We start from the raw sequence: 26,610 nt of genomic DNA, 5'->3' as shown, positions 1-26,610 counted from the left end.
CTGCAACTGTAATAGTACATCCTATAAAATACACACACACACAAGAATAATTTAACACACCAGAAAATCAAAGCAATACTATATAGAGGATACAAGTCATACTTATATGTATACCAAGTTTCAATGTTCTTGTATTTTATACATTATTGCATCAATGTAAGCTGTGATGTGAAACTGAGCAAACCATACATACGTTAATGGCTTGTTTCACAAGTAAAGCCCTGTAGTATTTCATATTTGTTTTCCAAGTGAAGAAAAAAAATCAGTTAATCTGTAATAGAAATATTTTATAATATAATTCTGAAATCAAACTATTTATTTTTGTTTTGTTACAAGTTATGAAATATAATGTACATAAAACACTATGTTGAAGATGCCATAATTATTAAATAAAGTTCACACCACACTAAATAAATAAAAGTTAAAATGCTCCAAGTAAAATCATAAATGTTGTTTATATGGATAAGTTTAATAATACATTTTTTTTTAAATGTTCTTTGCAAATTACCAGTCTGAAATATGAACATTCCTAACCTATAACAATACCTTCAAGGCTAGCCATATTACACCATAGTACAACTGGCTTATGATTTTAAACTTCTAAACTTATGCAGAAACTCAATCCAGTAAAATGACAGATAATCATCAGCAAACTGTTTCCAACTAATGAGATTTAACAAGAAGACTTGGAAGCACAAGATTATAGTAGTTACTAAATTTTTGTGTTCATGGTTTGTTTCCTATGAATTCAATGGCATTTCATAATGTGTGAATATTCTTCCGTTTGTATTTGTACATTTTTACATTTATATATCATAAACTTATTTTTGCTATTGTATATTTTTTATTACACAAACATACAACAAAAAATTGAAAAACAGAAATCACTAAACATTACACATGCAATCCTTTAACATACCAAAAACCAAAGCTATAATATATGGAGGATATACGTCCTACTAATATTTTTACATACTTAAACCAGTTTCAATGTTCTTGTATTTTATACATAATTTTTTAACATTATTGCATCAATTCTGATTGGTATAGTAAGATACAGCTTTCACTAGCTCATCCACATTACTGATCAAGAATTTCCTATTTAACATTATCACATTTCTCTGAAATCAACTTAATAAATTATACTGTTTAGTTCAACTTTCCCATTAAAAATAGGAATGATCAATTCTGGATACCAACTCAGTACAATATTAAGACCTTAAAAAATCCTGAGAAATAAACCCAAATAATCATAAACTTAATTCTGCAAGTATCTTAAGTGAAAAGATTTAAGCCATCCGAGTTCTGTTTTCACTTCACTGACTTATCAAGTATGATAAAAATAAAAAACAAACTTGTTACAAAATTTTATTTTAAAAGAATTAAAAAAATATTATGAGCAGTAATAAACTGATCTTCTGTAGGTAATACTTATTGTTGTAAAAAACAAATTATGCAAATGATACAAAAAATAAAAGTCATAGTGACAAAGTTTTTCATTTCACTCAACATTAAAATAAAACTTGGTCAATTTTTCTAATGCCCTCACTGAAACAAAAATGAATAAATTATTCGATTATTGTATCAGCTATTTCTCTTAGTTTAAAAATTGGCTGGAAATTTTGGTTAAAAAGTCAGAATGACAGAAGAAAAAATCAATGTCATATCTTTCCTTTGTATTATTACATCTCTGATTTGAAATTTAATCAAAGCTTTTAGGATTTTATTTTTAGGGTTTTTTTTCATAAGGAAAACAATCAGGCCTAATTTTTGAAAAGTAAAAAACTTTATAGCATATTTAGAGAAACAAGAAATATTTATCAATAAAAATCACACACACACAAAAATAAAACAACTCGCAAAAATTACAAATATATATTTCAAATAAATGGGAAGAGAATCTCAAGAAGGGTTGAACACCGAATTTAAGACTTTATTAGAGATTCCACTGACTGTACTGTAATGAGAGTAGACAAAACCATTACTGATATCTTTGCTTAATTTACTGTACAAAGAATAAATGGAACAGATGCAAAATAAAGCAGTGATCAAAAAGTAGCAAACAAGAAAATGTGAAATACAGATAACGAGAACATCATTATTTTTCAATGAGTAGTACGGACAGACGAAAAAAATATCTTGCTCCTCAAAATTGCTGCTTCTAAATGTTTTTTTTTTGGGGGGGGGGGATTTCCTGCAATGGACGTTAGTGGCGCTGTTGCGAGATTGTCAGAAGGTGCACCATTTGATCAAGAGTTGGGTTTCAAGGCTTTCCCAGGGTTTTGTTATAAAACCAGACAACGGAATCAGAATAAGGTGAACAGTATTGCACATTTTCTCAATGGGATTTAGTGTCTGGTGGTATATATTAATGTAATTGCATCTATTCAACATGAGGGCCAGCAACTGTTCCTGAAGATTGTAACGGTTATAAGTAGTGTTTGTATGTTTGACAATCTGCTCAATTGGTGCATATGGAATGATAGTCATTACCAAGAGATTAATGAAGATTCAATCGAAACCATCGTAATATCTGACATCACGAACTGTCAAAATTGTGTTAATGTTAAACCATGATTGGAAGTTGCAGTTTGTGAGGAGTTTGGTATGAAATATGTGACTTTCAGTGTACTTCCCAAAAGTCAATAATGATGAAAATATGCAAGATGTTATTCAGGCAACATTAATAACTGCAGGAAAAAATTATTTCACAGTGACAGTGAGAATACCTTGCTAAAAAGAAACTGAGAAACTCATTTTTGAGAAACTGTTATGTCCACAACTGCTGTATTATAATGATGTCATAGCATCATTAGAAGACATGGGAGTAGGGTAGCCAAGGTCAAATATTGATGTTGCAACCAAGACAGTAAAAGTTATGAGAGAGTGCTTGTGGGACACATAGATAGCCATCACGATAAATTTGAAAACAGAAGTTGTAAAATTCCCAAAGTATTCAGTAAGTTTCAGAGCTACAATGCTTGGAAAAAAAAAACAGACACAGTCAGCCAATCATACTTTCATCACACTTACAAGAAATGTGTCAGGATATTGTACAAATATTGATAATTCCATCTAATAGTACTGCTAGAAATAAAAATTTTATGTTGGCACTTGAACAGTTACTGGAATGTTACGAAAATATAAGAAGGATCTTGATAAAAACAGTGCCTCCAAAGAAGAGTCTATGTATCATATGGAACTGTCCCAATCTGCAGTAAGCAATTCCAGTCATTACCTGTAGTCACAGTCCCTCTTTTATACACAAAAGTTAATGAATCAATACAGAGTGCAGAAAATTTTGGACCAACTCTTTTATATAAATTATGTCCAAAAAAACCATTACTAAAAAAAGAACATTTATACAAAACCTTGCATTGTCTAAACCAATAATGTTATACAGAATGGCATATGGTGGCAATGTGGGAACACTATCATTTATTTGGGCTGTACCAGTTGATATTACGAATGAAGTGGAAACAAGAACTGCACATTTGGTAGCTGTTATTCTAGAAAAGCTCCCTTTGTATTCTACATGTAGTATGAAAAGTGAAATTATTAATAAAAATAGCAAGCATTTGAAGGGATGCAAAGCAATTATTCACCATATGTACAAGGCGTTGATTGAGGAATGGAGTGCTGCAGTTAAATACATAGCAAGACAAAATAAATAACAGAGTTGAAGAAATACTCTCAGGATCTGATGATCCCAAGTTACTTTCAGACTACCAAAAATTAACTGGAAAACCAGGTTCAACACATTTTACATTGAATGTGATAAATATTTTGAAGAGAGTGAGGAAATGTACCTATCAACTGCTATTTCAAATGAAGACTTCCAGCAGACACTCAAATTCCTAGTAATGAAACTCTGCTTCAACAGTTTCACCCAATCAATAAATATACTAAAACTGCACTTCATCACACTGGTAGACTTAAAATAAAATTCAAAGTACAGTCCAGAATATCCAGACTTGACCACCCTGACTCAAAATATGTTTTTACTCAATATTGTTAGTTGAAGATGTTAGTGAAATTATCAGAACATTCCAATTTTTGTTGTTTGAATGATAAATCAACTGTGTTATTAGGAGAACCTAATCAGCCAATTTCAACTGGAGTTTGTGGTTACAACCGAGTACTTGTTCCCAAGCTTGCTGCTGCAAATCACGACTTTCACATTGGTGGACTTCTCCCCTCAGTTGCACTTGTGAAAGATATTCCAGAGGATGTTAATGACAGTTTTTTTATGGGGAAAATTCATGTGACCATAAAGGACAGTGTTTCAACAATCTACACCTCTTATTTGTGCAACTGAACTTTGTAAGATAATCCATGGAATTAAATCACATGATGGCACAAAATTAAATGATGAAATTCTGGCTCAATTTACTGCTGGTAGACCCAATGATCATGTTACATATGAAACTGTGAAGCTTGCTATCAGAGCTCTATTCATGTGCTTTGATCTTATTATGCTATTAGCTCTCTGTACTGCTCCACATCATAGCTTCGTGAATCCTGCAGAGCAATACATGTCAATATTAAATCTATCAATTCAACACATAGCTCTGAGCTGTACTAACATGGAAGAAAAATATAAGAAAATGCTAAAACACAAAACCTCTTTCACGGCAGTTAGAAATCTGACTGAGAAACATTAATATTTCAAACAAGCATTCATTGAATAAGTTGAGCCAGTGACTGAAACAGTATCAAAGCGATCCAGTAGGATGAAGTTGAAAGCTGCACATGATGCTGCAACTGATGAAAGTATGCTTGGTCCAGTCTGTTTGTATTTGGATGAATCACTGAAAAGTAAACTTACAAGTCAAGATATAAAATCCAGAACTATGTTGAAAAGCATAGTAGGAATATAAGATATGCTTTATAGTTAATGAAATGGACCAATCAAGAATGCCAATATTGTACAGGAAATCCTATGTTTAGAAATGGAAGTTTTTGAGGTATTACATTACTTACCAGATCCAATGCCAGATGAAACTGGGGACCACTACAAGTCTTTTACACAGGTATGTGGCATTCAATAAAAATTTTCTGTGCTGTGTACACACATTTAAATTTATATTTGTTGCCAGAATATAGTATTTCTGTGTAGTGTTATATTTATAAGGACAATACTTATATATGTGTGTGTTGTCAGCTCTTTTTACCAGATGATCATCATAAGCTCCATAATGATGTCATTGTGAGGCAGGCTGTAACCTGTAATAGTCCAATGGAAGCTTCACAGTACAATATCACTTCTATATCTTTTGAACCATGTTGCACTTATTGTGAGTCACAAGATGGACTCTTAGACAATGATTACATAAACAATCTTAAATCATTTGTGTTGTTGTAATGTCATTGTTTGATAATTGTAAAAGTAAAGGTCTTGATGCTAAAACATGACAAAGTTCTTTGAAGAAGTGTAAACATTAAATACCTTGTTCTCTGAAAACATCATGTGTATAGTGCTTTTGAATGGTTAAATAGACAATCTTAAATCATTTGTGTTGTTGTAATGTCATTGTGTGATAATTGTGAAAGTAAAGGTCTTGATGCTAAAACACGAGGGCAGAGTTCTTTGAAGAAGTGTAAACATTAAATACCTTGTTCTCTGAAAACGTCATGTGTATAGTGCTTTTGAATGTTTAAATAAAGTACAAGTGAAATATGTTTATTTGTTGGAGTGTTTTAAGATGTTCTTCACATAATTCAAGTCTTACATGCACCCAGAAAAGGCTGTAGTTCAATTACACTTCTGAAATATCTTTTTTCTGAATTTTGTATACATACCAAAAACAAAATCTTTACTCTTCACTTCACAATTTTTGCAAAAAAAGAAAAACAAAATTTTTCACTCATGCTACAGATTTTTAACTGGAAAAATCCATGGAGCAAGTTTTTCTTTTTTAAAGTCTAGCCTAATCGACAGAACTAAGATTAGGTATTTAAATTTATTATCTTTATATTTTAATGTAGAAAAATATATTTCCTAAAACACCTAATTTTAAAATAATCTAAAGGGATACTTTCAAGTCATACTTGTATTGGAGAGTTACATCCACTGGAGTAATGTACAACAGGTATACTTTATTACTTCATTCACAATTCAAACCAGCCGTACTGTTTTTGAGAAATTCACAATAACTGTTTTAAAATAAAGGTTAGTCGCAACTACACATGTAAAAGTAAGCTTACAAATTAAAGAATATGGCATATTTTCTTCCCAAATATAGAGAAATATAAAACTACCTACACTATAAAATAAAATTATTGTAAGAATACCTAAATTTAATTTTTATGCATACTAATTTAAAAACAGAATTAAACACTCTCATCATAATTATCTAAAAATTAGAAATGATAATGAATTTTCAAAAACTAAAACTACAAGAAAACCACCATACAGATGCATTAAAATTAGATTAATTTGTTTGTTTGAAGTTAAGCACAAAGCTACACAATAGGCTATCTGTGCTCTGCCCACCACGGGTATCGAAACCCAGTTTCTAGCATTATAAGTCCAAAGACATACCGCTGTATCATTGGAGGGGGCTAAAATTAGACTAAACACACAAAAGTAAAAGTCTTTACAGGAACAAATTAAACAACAAAGCACACATCAAATTTACTCCTAAACAAGTCAGCACTTATACTTTCAGTCTATTACCCCCCCCCCCCCCAAAAAAATATTAAAAAAAGATGCATTAATGCAAGCTCTAGAGAAATACAGTATAAAAACGTACTTAACAAACTCACTTGTTGAAGATATAAAACATGGATTAACACAGATGTATGAGAAAGAAAGTAAATTCTAAGAACATACTAATGAAAGTAAAGAAGAGTGTGTATTTTTTTTGTCAACAACACTACAACTGCCATATCCATGTTGTAGGCACACAGTCTTTATGGGGACAAGATGATTATTTGAGAAAAACATTACTAACTTTTAATTTCTAACATTTATTTTAAGCATTTGGGTTTTTATAGGCCATTTGATTGAGTTACATTTAACACTAAAGTTAAATATCTAAGTACGAACTTTCCATTTAAAATGGTAACAATCCATACATGAGTGTAACTCCCGTGAAGCAGGTGTTTTCACTTATCAAACAATGTACACATTTATCATGATTTAAATTTTACTTTGGTAATAACAGCAACAAAAATTAAATTTATTACAAACACTTTGAATTTTCACCTTTACCAGGGTAGGGTTACTTTAAAATTACAGTTAATTAAGTTTCATATTGTTGCCTCACAGTCATTATGGTATGTATAAAAAACTTTCTTTAACTCATTTGTTCGGTATCTTTAAATTAATAGGAAATTTAAAGATACCGAACACATGAGTTAAAGAAAAATAAAGATAAGTCCTTCTCACAGTAAAATATATATTTTCTCAGTAACATTTTTTTAAAAAACAATATATGAAATAGTTTTCAGTTCGTTATAATACATAATTATAAACCATACTTATAATATTAGGAATATTTCTTGAAAGCTTGAGATCTCATACTGTAAAAACAGACTAGAAATAATAATTTTTAAAATTTCATATTTACAAATATATTTATATTTTTAATACATAGCAGGATGCCTATTTATGTATTGACAAAAAAAGAAAGAAAGAAAAATCTTGTATAGCCTGTAAAGCTTAGTAACCTCATTATAAATTCAAAAAAGAAAAATCATGCTCACTTGCAAACAACAAAGCATGCCTAGCATCACTAGTGCAAAACTTATCAGGCTTAACAAAAGTAGTACTAAAAACAAACATTACAGTGGTACATTTGCTAATGAAGTTGTACTTTATGGGAAGCTATGAAAGAAATGTACCATCTAAGGTTCAATGGAGAGACATAAAATTGATGCCTTGTGCCATGCATTATACAGTTAAATCACACAAATAGTCACATATGCCATTATTTTTGAAAGCCATGAAATATTATTGCAACCTTTCTTCAATTTTGCATTTTAAAGCTTCATATCCAATATTTACAAGCATTATAAACAGCTGAAGTTTAGGTTGATTAATGTTTTGTTAAACATGTCTTTCCAGGGACAAGAAATCAGTGATAGTGTAGGAAGCAAACACTACTTCTCATGTGGCTTGTAAGTAAGTTATATTCAATTATTGAATGCTATTTTCATTAACAATAACAGCTTAAGTGTTTAATACATTTTTTTATTTGTTAGTTTATTATTATTATCATTATAAGGATTACAGAAAAAAATAATAATGAGTGTACTCAACTAATGAATAACTGCATTCTAGCCATTATAAGTTTTTGTTTTATAACATTACATTCTCCTAGCTAAAATGATATATTAAATTAGTTACACTAATCATTACTTGGTTAATATTTAGCTCTGAGTCATCCAAGTAAATTGCTTTGATCTGAAGCTATTGATAATTAAATTTAAGTAGGTTTCAGAAGTGATGAATTTTTTAGTTTAATGTTGCTGTTTTTTTATTAATCGTATCTAACACACACAAAACACATCTAGAAATGTAAGATTTACTCCTGACAATGGAATTCATTTTGGCATGCTAGCTTTATATGTACTTCAAGGTGCAACTTTTGTTACAAGAACGGAATACAAAATAAAATCTATCCCTGTTGTATTTCTTACTGTGATCAATTCAATACATTTACAAATCAAATTCTTTTTTAAATACATTGTAGTATTTAAGTATGTATATCAAGTGTAATGTGCGTTGATAATGGTTAGACCACAAAATTTCTAGTAATTATTTTAGTGGTTGCAATATTCATTTACATTTAAAATACCAGGGATGTAAGATGTGATTACACCATGCTATCAGTACATTTATATTTAAGTAACACTGTACATTTTGTTAGCTTTTACAAATACTTTACTAAAAACAAGTATAAAGTTTATATACAAATTACTAAAACACACAATCACACACTATGAATATGTGTGGATCCTCTTAACTTCAACCTAACAGTTCCATGATTTTAATACTACCTAGCACAATGCTTCCTCATGAAATGAATACAAATAAATTTAAAATTCTTAACAGCAACAATAAGTTGTTTGAGAAGACATATTTCACAAATCAATAAACGATATAACAACAACAAAAAAAAAAAAAAGTTTTTAATATCAACATTGAAAAAAAAAATTTAATCATTTCATAATAAATAACTTTTATTACCCCCCCACCCTCAAATAACAATATCAGAATACTAATTGTAAAAATTGTGAAAACACATTCCCAAGTAGAAATTATCACAGTCGAGTTTTACCCAAGCTTGTAAACAAACTATTTGTTTAGAAGTGTTATATAAAAACTGTACAAATATAATGAATTACACAATAATTAGTTTATCCATATCCATGTAAAAATCATAGGCAACTGGTAGCCTGAGTTTGAGATAAACATTCACTGGGCAACTGATAAAAATTCATAATGCTCTCTTATTTTTGAGTACATTTCTTCTAGTAAAGGCCACGATCAATGCACAATGCATGACATTTATTTGCAGGTACTCATCAGACTGGTGGAATAGGAACATTTTTGAAATGTTAACTTTTCAAAAGATATATTTAATAGTTTAATGTTTTACAGTGAAACTTAACTTCACCCATGCAAGATTTTACAAAAAGAAGCTTTGTATCCTTCAACCACAAGAAAGAGGCTTCTACTGCAGCAGGATGGAGAGACATGGCCTGAAACATCTTTTCTGAGATATATACATGTGTAATCTCTAATGTAGCTTAGACATACTCATATATATTACTTACAAAACCTAAAACTGATATAAAAACATTTTTCTTACTCTTATTGCATTAAACAGTGCTAAATCAGTTCCAAGTAGTATAAAGTCTGAGAAAAAAAATTTAAAAATATGGATTTTTTCCAAAAGCAGCATATCATGCCAATCACTTTGTTTACTGCCAAATAGAAACTAACGTGTGTTTGTACATTAGAGTGTGTGTGCGTGTATCTTTAAATTTATGGGCAAAAATGGAGCTAATTGATTTCCTTAATATAAGTTTCAGAAAAATAATTACAAAGGGATTGTAGCCACAGCTTTGGTGTAGTGTAATGCAAAGACAGAAATAATGTTTCTTGACACAAGTATTAGGATATAATTGATGTCAGCAACAGCAAATACAACATATAAATTTTAATTTTCTTAGCTCTTTTCAGAACAATATCAAACCTTATACAAATTTTAGTAGTGTGGAAAATAGATTTGTGATTTCTGTGTACATACTTGCAATGCTTTGCTTCAAGAGTACATAAATTTCAGTAACTACTATTTCATTTTCTTCAAGATCTTAAAAACAAAAATGAAGGCCAACAACATCTTCACTTTTAAAGTAGAACATATAAAAGTATATCAGAACTTCACGAAACATTAATATGTTGGCTTAAACCTAGAATAATAAAATCTATAAACATTTACAAGATTTCTATTATTTATTACAGTGAGCTAATTAATCTGCATCCTATAGATTTAGTTTCAGCCCATGTCTCTCCTGACTTGAAGGAATCACAGATCATGATGTGTGAGAGACAAACTCCTCCTCTCCCAGTGACAGAAACAGTTTCTCTAGTGATACTTCCACTTTAGTTAGAAGGCAATGCTGGAAAAGAAAATGAGCAGTTTATATTTACCACAATCTAGAGGACAGCTCAGCCTGTATTGAATAAGACACCAGCAGGAGGTCTAGGGAGTAATACAATAACTTCTTTATTAATATCAGGAATTTATCTGGAAGATAAATGCCATGACGTCTTTATAATGATAAGATATGCAATATTTCAACAGCTAATTTGCACAGGGAAAAAAACTAACAACATTTCGATACAATATTTTGTAGCTCTAATAATAATTCTTAATAAGTCAAAATCTAATAACTGATATCAATGTTAAGTGAAGAACTTACCAAACTGAATAATTAATTCAAAATACAATAACAGAAATTTTTAAGGTAGACAAGTTCTAATATTAATATTAGAACTTGTTAAAATCAACTTGTCTAGTGTAAAAGTTTCTGTTATTGTATTTTTTAATTAACTAATAACTGTTATGTTTTTCTCCTCTGTTAAATTCTGATTGTTCTCTTCAAGATTTCGACGTGACAGCTGTTGGTAATGTCCTATTGTTGACAACCATCAAAAGTTACAGGAATGCTAAGATCCTGAACTATACATCTGACAGTCAACTGCTAAGTTACCAACAGGAATAATTGCAAAAATCATTAAAAATAACAAAGGCCACTGGATATTCTTAGGTATAAGGAGAAAGCGAAAAATAAGAAACTTCACGTTCTTTGGTATTTTAGCATTTTGTTCTGGCTGTGATTTATATCTTGGTCTTATACATTGTTATGACTTGTCATGAAATATTATCTAAGCAATAAGAAATTAAAATATTATCTAAGGTCAAAAAGAAAAAGAAAATATATTTTGTCCTTAAAGTCAAACTTAAAACTTACACTATACAATAATAACCTTTCTCAAACAACTTACATTTAATGCCTGCTACTTCTATGCTCACGTTCTCGATCTCTATCCCTTTCTTTGTCTCTGCTGTGCCGATCTTCATAGTATCGATCACAATCACGGTTTCTTTCTCTATATTCTTTTTCTCTGCTTCGAGAGCGATCACGGCGACTTGATTTCTCTCTGCGAGATGACCTCTCATGTGAGCGGTCTCTTTCTCTTGACCTCGGGCGATCTTTGCTGCTACAAAAATCTTAAATTATTTAACTGATGAGATGCAATAAAGAAACTAACCATTGATCTAAAACACATACAGAGTTCAGGATTAATGATCCAATAATTTTCAGGAATAATTTATGAAAATTTTAGTTATAAAAGTAACCCCCCGTAGTATTGTTTTACTCTTTACAATACTTACCGTGATCCATAGGACTTAGATTCCACTCCATGCAAAGTGTCCTGCAAAGAGCTTATCAGGATCTTACAACGGTCATCATTAGCTACTTTAGACTGCTTGATCAATGAAATAGCTGTCACTAAAGTCTCAATAGCACTAGCATAATCCCCTGTAACAAAACAAAATTTATAACCTCATATTTGAATACTCATTTTACTCACTTACCTATAACAACACAATACATAAAGATATTTTAAACTATTCTTTTCTATGAGTATCTCAAAATATTTAGTAATATACACATACAATTTTATATGCTTTGCATAAATTTTGTTTTACACAAAACTGGTCATAACACCAGATACTCAAAATGTTTAAATAGTTAGTTTTAGTTTCATATGTGATAACAAGAAGTTGAATAAATAAAAATGGAACACATAAAGAAATGCATGTTTGATACAACTGCACAGTAATATATTAACTCTTAACTACAAGTTTCGACTCCTGGATGCTTGTAATGCAGATACACACAAGGTTGTATGAATGTAGATGGAGAAACCAGTGTTTCAGCACTGAATAAACTAGAAGCACTTGATAACCTAAAGATACTTTACACTAATTGTTATGATTTAGGAGACTTCTGCTATTTGACTTTATTAGATCAAGTTGTATCAAATAGGTAGATCAATATAAATATTTTCCTACAATATTTCATTATAGAGTTTCTTATTTTCCTTTACACCTGCTGTCATCTTGATACCTGAAGAAGGCAGACCAATGTTCTGTCGAAATATGTAGTAAGTTCCACCATGAATAAAATTCTTCCTTATGCTTGTGAATTATTGTATACCTACCTATTAGTACTGTTACTATTATTTTTTAATCAAAGTTGATCAGAAAAAGACCCAGATATACTCTTAGAAAGTTTCATTTTATTGCTTACTTTGTTTGTTTGTGGTTGTATAAAAGATTTATGTTCAAGATTGATGCTGTTATTCGTGATAACTGTTTTGTATTTACAGTAGGAATCTGTTTGTATTCTGAAATGTTCAACAAATATTATTGGTCACTTCTGCGATTGTGTTGCTCATCATTACTACCAAAATTGAAATTTAATTAAATGTTGCAAACATATTTATTATCATTATAAATTATTTCCAACCTCCACTAGCATCTGCCACTGCTCTAGCGATGGCACTGCTTGAGACAGTGCGGTTTCTGTTCATAATTTCTTCAAATTCTGCTTCACTGAGAGGTGGAGTTTGATGATCCTGTCTGTGGCAATGTTAAAAATTACTTGTTACATAGTACTTCATTTAACTCTGAAAATTATACATTACGATTCTATGTCCAACAATACCTACTAACCTTCTGCAAATAACATAGATAAACAGCCTTAAGTAAACAAAAATCCATACACACTTAAAACTCCAAATAATAAAGTTTCAAAAAAACCAAACAACACTCCCTCTGACTGGAAACATTTCACACTTAAAAATACCAAATATCTTAATAATAATATGTAGCAGGGAGGACTGAGAATTGATAAAACAAAAAAGTGAAAAAACTGGAAAAAATGTTATTAAGTAGAAAAAAAAAATCAAATACTATTATATCATTCACAGAGCTTTGGTTTATTTCTTCTAGGACACACTAGATACAAATGTCCTTGCTTTTTCAGTACACATACAGTTTTTTTTAATATATATATATATATATAATACAGACACACCATTTGTTCTGTGCAAATATTCAACAATTTTCAGAATAAGCCATGTACAGGCATGTTAATATATTGTTTTGTTTCTACTTAAATATACATTCTGAAATACCTCTTGTAATAATCTCTATTCACTATAAACATTGAGTTTTAATCTGAAAGTTTACCCAGTTACAACATACCTGTCAGGTGGAGGTCCTCGGTAATCTGGGTACTGACTGGGTAGAGGTCGGCTGTACATATCTCCAGGCTGAGATGATGGAGGAGGTCCAGAGGGTATGCCTTGGGGCTGGCTATGTGGAGGAAAGAAGGCTGGATTAACATGTGGAGCTGGAGGATGACTTGAGGGTGGTGGTATATTAGGAGGCATCCCATGTCCTGGAAGGGGTACTGAAAATAGAAAGTTTATATTCTATAAAAATAAAGCCAATGTTTAAAACAAGATTTTGTAATTCTTGATTGCTTTCCAAGGTTATGCACATACAATAAGTTACAGAGTCAATAAAACTGTTTCATTCTAATGTGAAATGTTAAAGACAGATTCTTCAAATAATATATATATTTGTATGAACAAGTTTTCTTTCAATTCAGTAAGAGTAAAGAATACATACCAGGAGGTGGTGGCCTGTGTGGAGGAGGAGCAGCAGTAGGTGGCATTCCTGGTGGAGGGTGAGACACTATGGAAATAAAAGGAATACAGCGTTCAGATAGTTAGGTTTTTGTAAAGTTTACCTGTACAGGTATAAAATGTTACTGAAGAAACAAATAATGATTAGTTCTCACAGATAAACAAATGAGGTCACTACCCCATATTCCTGGTGAAACAAAGAAACAAAAATAATTAAAATACACTGTTAAATGCAAGTGGAAAATAATCAGAGTTTGTGATATTAAACTGTGAAAAACCGCTATAAAATAATATTACTTGTAAATCAGTTTGTCATCAGTTATGTGACATGAGATGTATAATCATTGGTCATTCAGCCTATTTTGTGCTTAATGATCTCACACAATCTTATCTCACTTGTAAATCAGAAGTGAGTCACAGAATTTAAAGTGCTCAAAGTTGTTTATGGACAACAATTAGATCAGAAAACAAGGGAGAATCCTCAATAGCTATGACTGTAATTAGATAGACCTATGAACTAAAAGTTTGTCCTTGACAAAAAACAAAACTCTGAGCCATTCTATGAGCTGCTGTGCTGCAGCTAAAAAAAAAGACACGGATGTTATACTCGTATGGAAATCAAAAGAATGTTTAGGATATGGAATTTTTGAGAAAAACTTCTTGTTCAATGGATAAAATGTTAGAAAAATCTACTTGCCTCCTCTCAGTCCCACACAAATAAGTACATTATAATGTTTAAGATTTTGCTTTTATTTAACAGGTAACAGTAAAGAATAATAACTCTTGGATTCACATACAGAGAATGCAAGATAAAATGTGCTGATGACCTAATTGTTTGCATAATTTAAATACATTTAAATCTATAGTTTAACATTATATCTACATTAGACGAGCAATTTCGCAGAAACGGCATAAAGATGTAGATGCAGTGCTTTTTAAAATGCATCTGATTCATAAGATGTAAAACAGTGAAACATTGACTATTTTTCTTTTCTTTGTCTTTTGCCAGCTGTTAGAGAAACTGGATGTATGTGATTATTAATAATCATATTTAAATTACATTATATATATATATATATACACCACATATATATCATATATATTAATTCATATCTGTATGGTTTTTAATATTTAGTTGCTTGGGTTTCACAGTAAATATTAAAAGAAATACAGTTACACATCAATTTTTGTGTGTCACATGGTATGTTGAATGCATCACTGGTTCAAAATAGATGTTTGTGATGCCAAAATACAAAATCTATAGTTTCGTACGAATTAGGAACTCAAATTATTGATATTGAAAAGCTAGAATATAAAATAAGAACCTCTTATCTTCTCTATTTGCTAAGATCTCGCTCATGCACTGAATCAAACACAGCGGTCCCCCACCCACCTCTTTCCATTTTTGGAAATGGTCCCTTATATACACTTACCTCTATATATAACATAATTAACCAATCGCAAGCTCAGAATGTCCCCCTAGTGGTTTTATCATCCATTTTGATGTGTTATTGTGTTAATTTCGTTCTTTTCACACAAGATTTCAAACAATAAGGTAAGTCTTTAGTGAACACGAAATTTCATATTTTTTTAGACCCAAATACAGCTTAGTTACTACACTTGATAAATTATAGTGGAATTCTACAGTATTGATATAGCAATTTACAATATTTTGGTTATTTAAAACGAATACATAAAACCAAAAAAATTTCTTTTCACATCCTCCACGTGGAAAATTTCATAAGGCTTAGCAACTTACGACAAGTGGCAAACAAGTACAAAGGTTGTAACTAGAAGAGATAATTGTTTGCTTTACTTTTTTATTTACTGTTCTATGTTTTAAGAAAAATAAGTTTAAGAACTTATTTGTAAATAATAATAATGTATATACATATCTAATGTATAATAATTGAAATGTGACTGTATTTTACAAAATACTGGTCTACAAAAACACAGCCAAGACATGTCACTTTGTAAAGACTAAAGGTCAGTTATATATATATTCTTGGATATGGTAATACAAGTGCACATGCATAGTGTCGTAGTAACTTCTGTATTGTTAGCCAGGCATGGCTGGAAGGTCAATATAATAAAAATAATAAATATATATAAATGTATAATGTTATGAGATTTAAGCTATTTAGACTAAACATTTGTGTTTTTGTGTTATAATTCATAGGCATTCTAGAACGAAAAAAGCATAATTTAAATTTATTTCCTACTTTCTTATTGAGATTATGAAGTCGGTCAAATTGAACCAACACGTACAAGAAATGCAGTACTGAAAATAACATATAAAACAAAGTTTTTTCTAAAAAAAGTTCATAATTATTTTGATTTTATAAAGATTTTACATGTGAAATTTGAAAATATTTTAATGTATTAAAGTATTTTTAATCTTAAAATCAAAATTGCTTTGCATGTTGAATAGTCAACATTCTGAAAGAAAAGGGTTTATGAGAAAATCTTTAATTAAAAAAATTGTCATACTTAATTTAAAAACCTGATAGTTTGACAAAAACCTTGTAATTTTACCAGGAACCTGCAAAATTTTGTAAAGATGTGCATACATTACCAAAAATCATAGTATAATTCCTCTCATGAATACTTTCGTGGTAACAAGCTGGATTCCACCCAGCCCATAATGTAATGGTTAACAGGCTTATATTCATTGAAGAATGTGAAAAATGTTAGTTTTGGAAATATGGTGAACAGCAATACATCTACTGAACATACTAATCTATATATTCTGTGGAATGACACCATTATTGCCACACATGATAGTAGCCATATTTTACAACCCTTTATATTATCATATTCTGGTGCAATGAGTCCTGGCTTCAGACAGACTCTAAATATGCCCTTGAAAGAAAAAACAACAACAACAAAAACTTCTTTCAGATGAATGGTCAAAGATAACTAAAATTTTAAGTATTCAAAATCAGCTGCTCTTGTTGTTTGTGGTGATCATGCTCTACAGAGGTGCTGATCTTCCCTAATGCCCATGAGTTTTTCCCTCATACCTTGATGTGTGTCCATCCTAAAGTTTTGTAACGATAAGATTACCCAACACTATTATGAATAATCACAATACATCTAAGTGTCATAAAGGCTATAAATCAAAACTTACCAAGAGAATGATTGACATCTGATAACCACGTAAGTGCTTTTTGATTCAAATCTATCTAATTAAGTTAACATAAAATGTCACAGAATTATGCTGCATGTCTAGGAAAATACAGAAAGACTTCATTCCCTTGGCAACAACTATAACCCTCCTCTATGGCTATGGTACAACTATGGAAGGTAAACTACCAGTAATCAGCCAGCAAGGAGCTCCAAATATCATATATGTTTTTTTTACTTGCCCCTTTGGACCCCTCCCCCAAATCAAAGCAATAAAAAAAAAATTCAAAATAAATCTTAAAAAAGAAAAGAAAGGAAAGAAAATTATTTACCATAGAATTTAGTTGTCTAGAAATATCTCATATTTGAATTACAACACATCTGAATTGCTCTTTTCATTACTGAATGCATATTTAAAATAACTGTAAGTAGTCTAGGGAGGTAACTGAAGTGAAGACAGTTATGTGCTGAATAGCTTCATGTTAGGCAAATTTTAAAATTATTTCATGAAGAGTGAGATTTTATAAAATTAACAATAATAATAAAGTAATACAATGACTGCTCACAAAAAACATCTGATCCAGTATGTGCTGTGTACACACACACAACTTTTCAAACAATAAACTACTTGAATAGCAAATCTAACAGGAACTTACCAGCTGGACCAAGGTGTGGTGGTCGAGTGGAAGTAACACCAGGAGGTAATGGTTGTTCTGTGTTGGATATGCAAAAATGAGGTGAATAAGAATTAAAAGAAAAAAAACATGAGGCTGACTTAATATCATCTTTTCCTTCACTAGTTAAGACAGATGATGTAAACATATTTCATTAGCCTCTATTTCATAGTTCATTTCATAAAGTTGAGTTGAAAACATTTTACCATTGGTTATTTAAAAAATAACAATATATTCACACATGGTCAGACATCAAACTCACTGCAAGGATTCTAGTTAACTGGAACTCTTAGGTCCTGTATGCATGAGAAGTTGATGAAACAAATGAGATTTGACCCCCCCAGGTACTGAATACGCACTGCAAAACACCACATATGTACAGTAAGAACAAGTACTTTGCTTCACACTTTGTACCATTACAAAATAAAAAGCATACAGTTTGCACACAGCTGTCCACAATCAACTTCTAACAGGTTTCGTCAATGACAATAAATTGCATGAAAATAAAGCCATGTGATAGTACCACATGATTAACCCTTTAACCTCAAGTAGGTCAAAGTGTGCATGTCACAACCTTTCATACAGTTACATTCAAAATTTAATGTAAATTACTCATTATAATGTTTTCATCAGAACTTGCCAATAGTTCTCTCCAACAAAGCCAAAGTTTTTCTTTATCAAATGATGTATTATATTATGTCTGTACAGAGAATTGTCTATATTACTTCCAGTTCAAACTCTATTTCCACGGGAAACACATCAACAAGCTTAGCTGAATTTTTAATGGCTTTTGTCACATCTTGCTATCTGTCCTTCAGAATTGTGAAATTTCACCAGTCATTTCAATGCCACATGACCTGCCTGAAATGTAAACTTTTGCCTACTTATAGTAATGACTTAGGGTTTGAAGAACAATTAGCTCTTTCAGAGTTGTACAATATCTACTTCCTGTGGCATTTATTGCCTTGCTATAATAAACAATTACATGTTCCTTTCCATGTTGTACTTGTGACAAAACTGCTCCCACTGCAAAATCACTAGCATTTGTATCTAAAATGAGTGATCTTCCACAGTTGAGTATGCCAATAAAGGAGTAGTGGTCAATTCCTCCTTCAATTTGTTGAATTATTATTCACAATCAGGAGTCATATAAAACTTATTGGGCTTTTCAAGCAATTTGGGTAGAGGATGAGCTATGTCAGAGAATGGTTTTTACAAAACAATAAACAGTGAGAGCAGAGTCCAAGAAATGGTAGTCCGTGCAAAACCTTATTGTTAGATGTTATGGTTTGGTTGCCAATTGTCAATTAAAAAGGCTTTTACTTCTTCATAGTATAAATATATATACTACGACTCGTTGGTGATAAATGAACAGCACGCACTTCACTTGTTTTTCAAATTACCATACATATATATTCGGAACAAATGAAACGTACATACAACAAATTCTTCACACTATAGAGATTATCGGCATACCAGAAACACTATATATATATAAATACATAGTTCTCTTCTTCTCATCAAAATTCCACTTAGGCCTATTCAATTGCTTTAGAAGTTCAGTTGACAAGCCGAACTATCTTCTCTATTACTATCGCACTAGTATTCTATGTGGGATTCACTTACAATTGTGGCACGAGTTACTGTAATCGTTTAGTCTTCAATCTTCTAAATATCTTCTGTTCCTTTTGTCAAAATGTACCAAGGCTGATTCAATTACTTTAGAACCATGCTTTGATGGAATAATTCTTCTTTTTTCATCTCCTTTTTTACTGATAGTATTACTCTAACATATTAAATGTTAGGCCTACATCAATCATTAGGCCAATCACTTCTATAGTAGTTAACTTCATGCCAAAATTTTCCTTGCCCATAACTTTACTCTCTTCTGCTATTGTCTGTCTACTGTTTTCGCTTGTCTCACACTATTTATATCTCTATCACTTAGTCACCTGGTCTTCTAGAAATCTCTATATTCTCGACGTCAATGTATTGCATGCAACGTTCAACAATCTCAACATCAATGACTTGTAAACACAACTACAATCGTCTGCTTTTAACTCTTATTATAACAAAAACTAAACAATAATAACATATTTACTCACAAAAATAAATTAATCAATAATATCTAAACTAAACAGTCTTTTATATGATATCACTTATGAATCTATCCTTCTTCTTCACAGGTGGTGCCCAAGTACTCTGTTCTATCTCTCCTTGCTCCTTCATGACTTCTGTTTCTTTAAAGGCCTCAGCCTGTTTTGCAAGTAGGAGTCACCTGTCTAACTGATGTACTGGGGTTTTATCTCCAGTATCAATTTTGCAGGATATTTTACTTGTTAAGCCTAAGTCATGATATCCACTGAAGAAGGTGTCTTGATATTCCATGAGCAAGTTATGTAATCTCTGGCACTTATAAGGTGTAAAAACTTCACCAACTCAGGTCATACAGTTCTTGAGAGAAAGTAAGCTGTCCTTATGTAAGGATTTGATGACACACTTCCTACATCTTTCCCCAAAAGTGACTACTTCTAATGTTCTTTGGTGTGGAAGTACTGCCTTTACAGCCTCACATTTTGCACTGTCCTATCAAAATTTGACTCTAATTTTAAGATTTGTTGTGCTCATTACCTTAATAAGGGTTATACTAATTAGTAATCAGATTTATTTTTTATTTTAATTCTTTTTTTTTTAAATAATACATCTCTTTTTCTCAACTCCTCTCCTAAATTCCTATCTCTCACTTCTCTCTTCTTAACTTTCGTTTAACTATTTCATTAACTTCAGTAAATCTCTGAAATTGCCTTATAAAATCATCTTGAAAGTTAAAGTTTAGTAAATGATTAATTTTACTTTATCCAAAACCATCCCACTTCTGACACCATTGTTGTAATGCCATTCTTTCATTGAGAGGGCTATTTTAATTTATCTTGTAAAAATTATTTGATTTACAGTCCACATTACAATAATAAATTAGGTTATTTCTTTTTTAAAATTTCTACAAGCTTATACACATCGTAACTTGTATGCCTAAGTTTAAAAATGATGTTCCAATGGAAATTTTAGCACACAAATCACAGCTAATCAATCGAGCAACTGAGTATTTGTGATAACAAACATTGATTAAAATACTTCACTGAAACAAAATACTTGAAAGACTGAATAACACTTGATTAAAAACAACTTGGCAATCAAAAGGTGAATACTTCACTTTGACACTTACTACTCCTTCAGTTTACTAACTGGTATTTATAACTGAGGTTTCACTTCTAGATATTCAACGAAGTTACTAAATATTCCTGATGTCATAGAATATCTAGAATATTTTAGGTATTCTAAAACTAATGTCATGCACTTCCTAGCTAACATCTAAATTAAAACATTAAAAAAAAAGTTTACAAAATATTATTGTATAGCAACAGATGCTATTAGTTTCACACATCACTGTTAGCAAAGCAATGTTTTAAATTTATTCTGTTTTATTTATGTTCAGTTTCAAGCTAGCAACAGCCAGTCATTAGTCAACTAATTTTGACAATAGTGATTAAAATATCCAACCATTTCAAAGCTTAAGGTTCAAGATCGACATACCACATAACACATTTCTTTTAACCTTGAAAATTTTCCTGCACATCAATACTAAAGTAAGACTGAATATAGCTAGAGGCATGAACTTCAAATATCCATGTGCAATTTCTTGGTTGTTGGGATAGCAATGGTCATATGAATGTTATACATGGACAACAGGTAGAGATGCTGCTGCAAGGGGATGTATTGTTCGTCAAATGCCTATTTTTTACTAGAAGTTACCATGTTCAACAATTTTTTCCAAAACTTTGGTAGTATAAGCTGTACTTTTATTAGTACTTTAAAAGTTTTGTAATACTAGCAATTCCTACTAGTAATCTTCAAACCCAAAAATTCCTATATATCTGCTAGATCTTGAAACTTTTAAGCCACTAATCTGAAATTTTAAAGACAACAGGAACATCAATAAATATTTCCAAGTATTTCTAGTCAAACACAAAATAGTTTTGTATCTGCTTGTCCCCTGCAACAAATGAAAATCAGAAAGTTCATAACTGTGCTTGACCCACTGAAGTCAACAGGTACAGAGCTATTTTTAGAAAATAATTTTGTGCAGAATTTGTAAAAACTATATTGCAACAAAGACCCTATGTCACAAAATAATTAACATGTATTGCAAATTTAATAATCTGGATATTTTGACTCATGCCATAAATCTACCAGACTAAACACTTTAGCAATCCTTCAAATTTAACATTTCCATGACTTATCTCACAGCCCTAATAATATCCTAACCAAAAAGTTTCTATAAATCTCAACAGCCTTCAAACCACATTTCCATAACATGGCAAATACTGGTCCTTCCCAAATATATTCATTTTGGACATTTCTGAGTAACTTTAAACATAACTGCACAGGAGATTGTTTTCACACTGATCAACAACATAGTTCACCTCTTCCACATTAAGATTTCTTTTATGAATCATTTTAAATAACTCTTTTGTTAAATAATCACAAAATTTCAAAGATCTAATATGATGAAAATGAAGTTAATTTGATGTTTAAAAATTCATCGGAAAGTCTAAAAAATATCAGATTAAAACTTAAAATGCATACTAGTTGTTAACAATCTATTCAAAAATCCAGTTTTGTAACAAAATAACAAACAACAGCTATAAACACTTTAAAAAGAGTTATCAAAAAGCTCTTTACCTGGAGGCCTATCCCATTCATTTCGTGGTGGTGGTGGTCCTCGAGTATCAGGAGGAAGAGGACCTCTGGGTCCAGGTGGTGGTAGACCATGGGGAGGAGGCTAAACCATGAACAAAAAATCTCCACTTAGCTGGCTATATCAAGTGTTTCTTCAAATCACTTTTAAAACTAAAACACTTATAAACAATTTCATAATTTTAAAGACATGCAGCATATTATCTACTTGAATAAAATCAACAATTGTTTATTTATTTGTTGAATTTTGCTACAAAGCCATTTGATGGCTCTGTGTGCTAGCCATCCCTAAATTAGAAATGTTAGAATAGAGGAAGTGAAACGAGTCAACATTAGAAGTGATAGACTGGAGGGAAGACAGCTATTCAAAACCACTCACTTCCAACTTTTGGTCTACTCTTTTACCAACAAAAAGCGAGACTGACTGTCACATTATTATGCCTCTACACATGAAAGGGTAAATATGTTTGGTGACAGAATTCAAACATGTGACTCACAGATTGTGAATTCAGTGCCCTAACCACCAGGCTATACCAAGCTCCAAAATTAAAAACAAAATGCATTTAATGTAATAATGGTGACATAAGGCAGTTTCCTAGAGATTTCCAGAAAGCCTGTAATCACTGTTCAAGTAATTGTTTTTCTTATATGAAAAATTAAAATCAAACTTAACTGGGATTTAAAGCTTTATTCTTGCACTTCAAACAGACTTTCTAATAATAAAGAGAGACAGGTATTTGAAATTCCACCCAAGATAATGTTAATTATATCAGGTATCTAATTAATGTAGTACACATACTCAAATATTTGCTTCCTTCAACAGCTGTAAACATTTAAGAAACTGACATTGAATGATTTTAGTTTATTCAATCATAGCAAATATTTCAAATAGTATAATCTCTAAAATTTTAAAATATGGCACTAAAAGAATACAACAGCAACTATTAAATGCAAAAATATTAATACTTGACAACTAAGAAGAAGTGTGAATTTAATCTTACCACTCTGATGTTTGCAGGTGGTCCTAGAGGTGGAACTCCAGGACAAGGTGGTGGAGGTCTTTGAATGCCTCTTGGTGGAGGCATTCCTGGGGGGCCAAGTACTGGTGGAGGTCCAGGTTGTGGTGATGGTGGTGGAGGACCCTGCTGGTGATGGATATGTGATGGTGGAGGCCCTGTTTCCATGGAAAAGAGGAATATCCTTATTAAGATATTATTTTTTTTACTAGTTTCATTATTTTAAAATTATCAGAACTTTGTGAGAAATTCTTTCAGTGTTACTTTTATTCTTTAATCCTATCAAAACGATATATGAAGATTGCTACTAGGTTAAGTAAGTCTCATAAAATTTCTTTACAAAAATGAAACTAGTGGATAAAATTTGACAAGAACTTTCTTAAAAATATGTAGTTTCAGAAAAATAAAGATTAGTTATCTAATGTAGTTATTTACACTTGGTCTCTGAATAGTTCACTTGCAAGGCAATTTTCATTTTGAGTATAAAAATACTATTTATTATCTTAAAGTTTCACATTTCATTTGCATAATGTTTAAACCTTTTAAATTAATATCAAAGTTTTTAAAAGTAAATATTTATATTTTATTTTCCATTTTCTCTACTATATCACTAACTATAGCTATTAACATTAACATACAGTGCAAATAAATGGAAATATGTACTTACTTTCATAGAATAGTCTTAAAGTTTCTTCTTGGGGTCATATGCATAATTTAATGTGTTTAAATTTTCATTAACAGTTTAAATTTTAATTTTCTATTTTCCTTTCCTATTCTTTACCATTTATTATTTATGTTGACACACATCAACAGGCAAAAAAAATTTTTTTTTACACGCTTGGTAATATAAGCCTTGTGGAGCAAAGCTTTCGTTATTTTACAAAACTTATTGAAGCTTTCAAATATGGATTTTAAAACACAAATAATGCATAATTAACTAAAATATAAAAGTAAAACCTAAATACAATTTAACTGTCTATCAAACTAATATGTATAAGAATAGAAAAAATAGTGAAGTGCTGGTGAAGACGATATTCAACAATGGACTTTGACGTAATATTTCCATTCACAACCCAAGTTAAACCACTGCTGTTTCAAGATAACCCTGAGAAATTATAGAGGAAAATCTGCTCTTTCTATTGATTATAGTAATTTATGTTAAAACTGCCAATTAGGAACACAGCCTTTACTTGACAAGTGGGGATGGTTATCTTGAACTGAGGAATTTTTACAATGGTTTCCTCTGGGACAAGTTCTTAGAATGTACTCGAATTACTAGTAAACAATTTAAATATGCTGTACTTTGAACATCTTGTCTAAAATTACACACATTACAGTTCTTCTATACCAGGTCTTAAAGTTGAGATTTGTAACCACAAGCCTGTTATATGAGAACAAGAACTGCTATTTTATATATTGTTTTAGAGGTTTCTTTTGAAATAAATGAATAGAAACTTAGATAATATAAAACTTTAAATTATAACATACTTGATAATAATAATTTCATTAAAATAAATTGATATTAAAGTGATTTAATTAAATTTTGAATGTAACACAGTGACATGTGCAGAAAGGGTTTTAAAAATGGCATTATCCTAATTGGGTTTAAAATGAGAAATTTTGATTTCATACTTCAAAAAACCCATTACTAATACTCTAAAAATTTGCTTATCATTCCTACGTGCACAGAGTATCCATATTGGAGAATTAATGTTTACTATAATTCTGAATTTATTATTTGTATCTTCAAAAAATTTGGCAAGCTTTTAAAAAACATGAAAGTCTGTTTAAAAAAAATCAGAATTTTTAATAGAGTATTTCTCCAAGAGATTTGTCTGTAAATTTACTGTACCATTCTGATTCAGTCTGAGTAAAAAGGTGATTTTCCTGTGAAGAATTAAAATAAATACTTGTTTTCGTTCTACAGTTTCATATTTCATTTGCATAACCTCTAGAGCCTGGTAAATAAATATCCTATGTTTTTTTGGTAAAATTTCATATTTTATCTATATTTTTTCTAACGCAACACTAACTGTAGTAAAAATCAGCAATTGTAGGGTAAAATGAAAAGTTGAAAAATGTTAAATAAATCTAAATTACCCTTTTTAATTTCTATAATGATTGCACATTGTAACAGATAATTACATACTATATATTCTTACAGCCAAAATTAATAGGCTTTTCAAATCTGGTTTCATTTAGTTTTATTGCTTTACAGCTGCACAGTCTCAGAGTACATCACAAGCTATTTATCACAGCTAGATATTATTGTCTAAACAAACAATCAAGTTACAAGCATGCCATGATCAAACAACAATCATGCCTCATGATATGTGTGCTTTGATAGAGTATAACTAGAAATTTTATATTTAACTTTTTTTTTCATTTAAGTGTTTTATATAACCTAATAAGTTTCTAATTTTTACATTTTAGTTACTTTTATAACAATAAATAAAAATATACATATACTTTAAGACACTTAATACTTATGTTTGGACTCTGTCTTTCTGCCATTGGCAGACAAAGCACTATAGGCCTACTTTTTTTTTGAAAGATGTTGGTGGTCTTAAATTCTTATTTTGAATATGCAATTTAAAAAATAAAATATTATCACACATAAAAAATATAATGTCTTAAAACTAACATAACTTAACGAGCTTTCTAATTACTGTATTTCTCGGTGTATAAGATGCACTTTTTTACCCCAAAATTTGATGTCAAAATCTGCTTGCGTCCTATACATCGAAGGTATGAATAATATATATGTATATATATATATACGATATACACAAGCCAT

At 30.6% G+C, this 26,610-nt stretch overlaps 1 protein-coding gene across 2 annotated transcripts in view; it reads right to left on the bottom strand.

Annotated features, from left to right (window-relative positions):
- LOC106469558 (cleavage and polyadenylation specificity factor subunit 6-like) overlaps window positions 1-26,610 on the bottom strand; it is a 51,463-nt gene that overhangs the window by 5,833 nt on the left and 19,020 nt on the right. Inside the window, exons 8-15 of one of the 2 annotated variants that reach the window (XM_013930066.2) lie at window positions 23,799-23,971; window positions 22,783-22,882; window positions 18,025-18,081; window positions 14,226-14,291; window positions 13,797-14,004; window positions 13,057-13,169; window positions 11,916-12,063; window positions 11,525-11,737 (exon numbers count right to left, since the gene is read on the bottom strand). In XM_013930066.2, coding sequence (XP_013785520.1) covers window positions 11,527-11,737; window positions 11,916-12,063; window positions 13,057-13,169; window positions 13,797-14,004; window positions 14,226-14,291; window positions 18,025-18,081; window positions 22,783-22,882; window positions 23,799-23,971 — 1,076 coding nt within the window. In that variant the 3' untranslated portion in view covers window positions 11,525-11,526. Of the gene's footprint in view, window positions 1-11,524; window positions 11,741-11,915; window positions 12,064-13,056; window positions 13,170-13,796; window positions 14,005-14,225; window positions 14,292-18,024; window positions 18,082-22,782; window positions 22,883-23,798; window positions 23,972-26,610 lie in introns of both variants that reach the window. The other variant, XM_013930057.2, reaches the window with a different exon arrangement.

The sequence above is a fragment of the Limulus polyphemus genome, unplaced genomic scaffold (genome assembly GCF_000517525.1).
Source record: "Limulus polyphemus unplaced genomic scaffold, Limulus_polyphemus-2.1.2 Scaffold97, whole genome shotgun sequence".
Classification (NCBI taxonomy): Eukaryota; Metazoa; Arthropoda; class Merostomata; order Xiphosura; family Limulidae; genus Limulus; species Limulus polyphemus.
Note: the sequence above shows the minus strand (reverse complement) of the source record. Positions and strands in the feature narration are given on the sequence as shown.